This window comes from Asparagus officinalis, chromosome 4, assembly GCF_001876935.1.
Source record: "Asparagus officinalis chromosome 4, Aspof.V1, whole genome shotgun sequence".
Classification (NCBI taxonomy): Eukaryota; Viridiplantae; Streptophyta; class Magnoliopsida; order Asparagales; family Asparagaceae; genus Asparagus; species Asparagus officinalis.
Window position 1 is genome coordinate 4,692,347 of NC_033797.1, and position 7,448 is coordinate 4,699,794.

At 39.0% G+C, this 7,448-nt stretch overlaps 1 protein-coding gene across 1 annotated transcript; it reads right to left on the reverse strand.

Moving 5' to 3' along the window:
- On the reverse strand, positions 2,554-5,812 carry LOC109836420 (cysteine-rich repeat secretory protein 11-like). Its single transcript, XM_020404313.1, is given in 4 exon segments — positions 2,554-2,669; positions 4,191-4,557; positions 5,407-5,612; positions 5,615-5,812. Coding segments are annotated over 4 exon segments (792 nt in total). The 5' UTR covers positions 5,718-5,812.

Genomic DNA, 7,448 nt, shown 5'->3' on the forward strand with positions numbered 1-7,448 from the left:
TGTAGAGAAAGACAAACTCTTGCACAAATCCAACAATAAAGCCAAATCAATCCAAAACACAGAGATATACGTGGTTCGGCAATTGCCTACGTCCACGGGAGAGGATGGGGGAGATTTCACTAAATCAAGGAGAGCTCAAAGGGTTACAATCACACAAATTCTCTCAAACTAACCTCAACCAAAAGATCTCAGCCTTGCTCACAATAGTCTCCCTCTCACAATGCCTCAAAAGCATTCATCATCTCTGATAAAAAAAACCCTCACAAATCGTTTCCCCTATTTAATCAAAACAAAACCCCATATCAGACTGCAAATAGGAAAACCTGCGTATCAAAAAACCCCGTCGTAGTCGGACTTTAACAGAGCTCACAAGCTCGACTTGACAGAGAGAAAATCAAACAACTGCGAGAAACACTTCAAAGTCGATTAACAGGACTTTAGTCGACTTGCCTAAGTCGACTAACAGTTATTGCTAAGTCGACCTGACAGAGGTAAAATCACAATTCGACTGCCATATCGTTAATTACCTCTGCACAGTGCATGAGTCGACTTTATGACGTTTTCTGGTTTGTCTGATCTTTTCCTGTGATTTCTCCACACATTCTCCAGCCTCGAACGACGCGATTTTCAACAAATGAGCGACCCAAACAAGAGCATCAATGTGTCGTTTCTCCAAATACGGCTGCACCCCATGGTTCGCCCTACCGAGTACCACCCTCTCCCATGTGGGATCAAGCGCCCTGTCAGTTCTCGCAAATGGCCGTCAACGGTCGCTCAACAATCTACAATTAATAGTTCAACAGGTGTTCTGCAATTGGATCTAGAGATTGGTTGCTTGAACCATCCTTCCTTGTGAGCATTCGCCGATTATCCTTCGTATGCTCTATAAATCTCTCACATCGCATTCAAGAACCATTGTTCGAACGTAAGTGATACGTACGATCATATGTGGGCTCTCCTCTGCATGGTGAAATTAACCTGTATCTTCGCCGAGAATGTATATTAGCACTCATGCCTATCACAAGTGAATAGGACGGACGCTGCGATATACCAAGTTCTTCCAAGACAGTCCTCGAACCAACTGCTCCTTCACAGCCTCCTGTAACTGCCATTGCTCCGTCGTAGACAAACCACCGTCGACTGTTATAAGGTGCATCTCCAACCACACGGCGCACCTGTCAAGGTGAACACATACCCCGTTGTAGATCGGCCGCTTATTCCGAATCCCCGGCCATAATCCGAATCAACATAGGCCAATGATAAACTGCCACTGTAGTGTCTCCGCTCATAAACCAACCAACATTGAGCGTTAACCTAGAATGTCACCTCAAAATCCATCTCACGGCATACCCAATGACCACTCCTGGATCTGCATGTATCTCGACACCATGCTCACTGCCTGCTGACAAATCCGGCCTCGTACATACCATCGCGACCATCAGCTCCCAACTGCGCTCGCAATATGGAGTCTTCGACATTAACTTCACGGTTCTTCTACTCGTGATCACAGGTTCGTTGTGAGTTCGTGCAAGGCTTCCGCAAAGGCGCGCGACAGCTGCGACAGCCCTCAAATGGAGTTTCTTTTGGCCAGCACGGCTCTGAGTTCTGCAGCTTTAGGATCCTAACTCTAATCGAGTCGTTATTAATCAAATGGTCATCACGACGCACCGAAAATATATCAACTGTTGACTTAGTATCTTGTTAATCCGTGCATTAATTAATCCAAAGATTATCTTTCTAATATACAATTAACTCCTTGATGACAAGACCGAAGCTGATGGGAGATTAACTTGTACATAGAATAAATCACAGCCTCAACCACATACTCTCTCTCATTTGTTACAGCGCACCGAGTCCCACATGAGATTTTAAAAATTTAAAATCACATGTGAGACTCAGTAAGCTGTAGCAAATGAGAGAGGAGATGTGGTTGAGATTGTGGTTAAGGATGTGCCCCTATCATTTTCCTTTCCTCACTGAGCCCACTTGCTCTCATACAAGCCAGCAAAAGATTCCAAAACCTAGGTGAAGTAATTTTACATAACAAATTGGTGGATCGGCATCAACACAGTAAAAAGGTAAGAAAAATGTCGGAGAGCCTCTAATCAAAAGTGACCCAAAATCACAAAAGCACGTGGTTAGCCTAAACCAACATGTATTTCTTTGACTAATCAAAAGAATCCAGTAAATCTCTGTACTCTTGATATACATTCAATCAAAGAGCATCGTCTCTCTACAGTGAGGGGCCAGAACAGAGGAAGCCAATTATTTTCTTCTTCTTGATTTTTTTTTTAAAAAAACCCCTCTTGGTGGATGAAAATGACAACCTCACATGGCTGAAGGAAAAGCCAAGAAAACCCTCTGTATTCCATCCGCCGACCAAAAGAAGAAGAAGAAGAGAAAGCATTCGATGCCCTCAAATTTCACTAGCTTACTCCCAGGTATCTTCATCACCAACCCTCAATAATCTGCATCACAAATAAAATAGAATCCTATGTTTCAATAACAATGACATGCGAAAACAAAGCGCTCAATTTTTTACGAACCGAGGACTCACTCACCATCTTTCTTCTTCATGAGATTCCTAGCAAATAGAAGGCAGATGACCAGAAATCCTACCCCTGCTGCTCCTCCGACAACAATTGCTACTGTTTTCCCTGTTTGTGCTCCTGTTAATGACAAATCAGCAGAGAAGAATGAACTCAAATTAATGCAGGAATCAGTATATTATATGTAATGTATCAAATTTAATGTCCTAGAAAATATATCACAAGTTTATAAGAGGAATGTGATGGCTGGAGGACCAACATTCGCTTGAAGCGCCACAATTAAACATTTAAAGAAAGAAAAGAACACTTGACGTTTTTTTTCTTTATGCAAAGGCATAGGGCACAAGTCCACACCAAATTTACCAAATTAGTATAAAAAAAAGAGGTAATTTTGTGTGTTGGAACTCTTCATAGACACTTGAGGGAAAGGAAAATTTAAGACATGATTCCTTCCATTGCATAAGTAACTGAAAGCTAGCAAGAGATGAAAGAACAAAAAGAGAAATTGATTCAATGTAATGGCTAGTGCACTACAAAATGCACATAAATAAAAGGACTAAGGCTTCCCAATGCACTATAACAATATAAAACATCAAAAGAAGCCTAAAAATGGGGAAAATAATAATAAATAGAAACAAAATCCAGATGAAATTAACAAAAAACAAACAATAGCTGATGAAATTGTTCAGGTAGACATGATTAATTCCTATCTATGCATCATATTCGTAAAAATATGTTGAAAATACAGATAAACTCATTCTCAAAAAATGCATCAATATTAACTCAGAACTGATCAAAGAGGCAGTGATGCAAACAGCCACTGTTACAACTCAATACCACCTAATGCATCACAATTTGACCAAAACAAACAAAACCCTGACAAGATTTGATCAACTAGCAATGCTAACTCTTCATCTCCATGCATCATAATAAGCATAAAAATGTGGAAAAGATATATAAACTCATTCATAAAATGAATCAGTATTTGCTCAAATACCCATAACTTAAACAGCTCAATACCAACTAATGCATCGAAATTTAACAAAACCAGATGAGATTTGACCGAGTATCAAAGCTTATTCTTCTCTGCGCATCTCATTAAACATAAAAAAATTGTAGCAAATGACAGATAGATTCACTTTCATGTAATGCATCTTTAATAAATCAAAATAATGAATAGCCAAATGTTGAAAATGTCAAAATGGTAATGATGCGAGCAACTACCCTGTGCAGCAAAATACCACCTAATGCATCAAAATTTCACAAAAACAAACAGAACCCAGATGAGATTTGATCAAGTAGCAATACCTAATTCCTCTCTATGCATCATAATGAAAATAAAAAATGTAGGAAAAACAGATAAATTCATTCTATAAACGGATCAATGTCCTATAGAATACTCAAATGCTGAAATTAATCAATCAGGCAATGATCACAACTATCCCTATACAGCTAAATACCACGTAATGCATCAATTTCACAAAAACAAACCAAACGAATGCCTAACTCCATCTCTATGCATCATAATAAACATGAAAAAATGTAGGGGAGAAAATGCAGATGAACTTATAAAGTGCATCGAAATCAACTCTAAAATAAAGATTACCCAAATGCTAAAAGGCAAAAATACCAAAAACTCACCTCCTATTCCTCCATCTCCGCCACCAATACCACCATGAGGAACTCCATCGGGATAATAGTTATAGCTAATGTAGCACTTGTCAAGGTAGACTTGGCCGGAGCTCACTCCCCCGCACTCCACCTCCGACTTCTGCACAGCCTGAGACACGCACTCACCACAATCCGATGATGACAAGTCCCCTTCGCATTGTGCCATTGTGTACACCGACTGGTAGCTCGTTGCATAGAATCCGTTTGCGGTCGTCATTCCGCTCTGGAGGCTGGCAAACGCTGTATCTCTCTTCTGTTCGAATCCACTGCCGGCACTGCGTGAACCACAAGTTTTGAATAGCATTTGAGTGCCTGAGACCTGAGGGAATCCGGAGACCTGGAGAAGCACAAGAATAATTGGGTGAAAAGGCTTGGAAATGTAAGAAGTCAAGAAAATTTGGTATTACCCTTCTTCCGCCACTTGCAAATTTGGAACACTAGAAATGGTGTTGCGGAGAAAAAGGGGAAAACCAGTACATTATTTATGAAAATTTAGAAATTTAAAGAAAAACATATGAATATTCAGGTCGTTTGCAGACATGTAAACAAAATCAAAGTAGCAAAAACAGAATGTAATAATCTCTACGAACTCATTAGAAAACTAACCGACAGTCCACTATCAATTGTGCAAAATAAATTATAACAATAACAATAAAACTGCGCCCCCTAAGAAAAAAAAGGGAATTTTCCAAAAAAAAAAACTTCACACCTAATACTAAGTATAGCACCAAAATCAATAATTAAAAAAAGGCAAAAATTAAGGGAAAACATCTTAAAATTTTACACCATCAAACAAATAAAACAACACATCAAGGTCACTTTCAATATATCAATAAAAACAAACAATGTAGCATCAACAAACGCCTAATCTGCCAGTGACCCACCAAAAATGTTGGGATAAAAGCAACCCAATATTTCACCCTTTTTTTTTGAAAATTCCGTCACCCGATACAGGCTACAAAGCATCGCACAAAACATCATCAAAAGGGTAAAAAATTAAATAAATTACAAATAAAAGCACCCATTAAGGTCACTTTCATGTAACAATAAAAAAACAACATAGCATCGACAAAAGCTTAATCCACCAATGACCCACTAACAAATTTAGGTAATAAGGAGCAACCCATGTCCAAACATCCCCCAACAAAACAAACAATTCACCAATTTCTCATAATTAATTCATCACCTGATACAGAGCGTAGCAGCCAGTGAGCTGAACCCTAGCGGCAACGGAACTACCACACAAAGACGACCACATGGGCAAGAGGTGCTGAACGCAGGCAGCGCAGTCGCTGCTGCTGAGATCTCCCCTGCACTGAAACAGCCCAGAAATCTGCTGCCCAGTTGAAGAAGACGATGTCTTGAAGAACTTGGAGCTCGCTGACTGAGCAATGCGCAGCCCTTGTAGATGAGGGCGAAGAGGTCGGCGGATGAGATTGGGTTGAGGAGGAGAGAGAAGAGGAGGAGGAATAGCGTTGAGGTTTTCGAAATGCCCATTAATTCTAGGGTTTGATTGATTTTGCTCTCTCTCTCTCCTCCCTCCCCTCCCCTTTCTCTTCTCTCTGTGAGGATGATGGTCCTCTCCCTCTCTCTCTCTCCTCTCTCTCTCTCTGTAGTGGTTTTACTAGCTTTTTTATTTTCTTTGCTAGAGGAGTGGAGATTGGGCTTTGATACATGCTATATTATTATATTATTATTTTTAGATTATTTGCACTTTGGTACATCGAAGTTTACATTGATTTTAGCTTTAGTATTCCTAAAATAATTTCTTGACATTTTGATACCCCAAAAGTTATGTCTTTTTAAACTTTGATATCCAAAGTTTTTTTTTTTTTCTGACACTTTGGTACTCTCAAAGTTACGCATTGCTTATCTCGGATACTCTTAGGTTTTATTTTTGACGCTTTGATACCCCATAGATTGGGGTGTTACTGATAAAAATGTGTAAATATTAGGGTTATCAAGGTATCGAAAAATAGCTTTGGAGCAGCAATGTTAAAAGATAGTGTAAACTTTAAAGTATCTTAGTGACACATGAAAACTTCGCAAATGTTAAAGTTGAGATATTAAAATTTAAGGTGTCAAAATGTAAATATTTTTTTATCGTCTTCTCTCTTGACTTTATTTATTAAGGTATTTTGTATATGTACATCATTCTAACCTACTGCATTTTCAAATTTATCATCTAAATCTAAACGTTGCTAACTTACCACCAAAAGTCTCTTGTACCATCTAAATGTCAAATTTTACATATTTGGAATTGGAGCGTAGGAAACAATTAACATAGATAATTGGGGTAGATTTAAAAAGAGTATCCAGATATAGAGGTTGAATTTGGTAATACTACTGACACATGGGTTATATACGCGAAAATCCCTATAAACTTTTTGTCCACAGCTTTATTTATTAACGCTAAACTAGTTTAAGGGTTTTAATACTTTTTGGAATTATTCAAAGTTGATTTAAGGGGGAATGAGAATTTTAGGGGGGTGGGCGAGGGGAGAGAATCTTGATTCGGTGAGTTTGACTAGGGTTTGAATGTTTGGAGTGAGAGTAAGATTGTTTTGAAATGGAAAATGCTAGAGCCACTCCCCCTATCCACGCCTCCAACTACACTCTTTTCTTGCTACAATGTATTGGGGTCCACATGAGAATTTTTTTTAATTTCTCATGTGAGCCCCAGTGCACTGTAGCGAGAGATGAGTGTGATTGAAGGTGTGGTTAGGGGTGTGACTTTTGTGCCTCCCTTTTGAAAGAAAAATACCCCAGGGACCCAAAAAAAAAGGACACCTATGGGACAGGTGAGGTGTCAGTTTCCTGGGGGTGCGATTTACTGTTCATGAACAGTAAATCACACCCCCAGGAACTGACACCTCACCTGTCCCATAGGGGTCCCAACTTTTTAGGGTCCATGTAGAAATGCCCCTTTTGAAATTGAATTGTTTCTGGTTGATACCTATTAATTTATAGCAGTCTTGACCGAATGGTACTAAGGTGGTTGTATAATATATGCATTACGTCATAGTGAAGCACAAATGGTAGGTGAGAGGAAGAGGATTAGTAGCGTAGATTGGGATTAAAATAGAGCTTACTCAACAATTTTTATAATGCCTGTTGACTATCATTATGAGTGAGCTGTGTAATTACACAAGGAATGTCAATTGAACTCTAGGCTCATTCATCTCCGACTCCTATTTGATTAAAACATAGAAAAAGAAAATTCTTCAT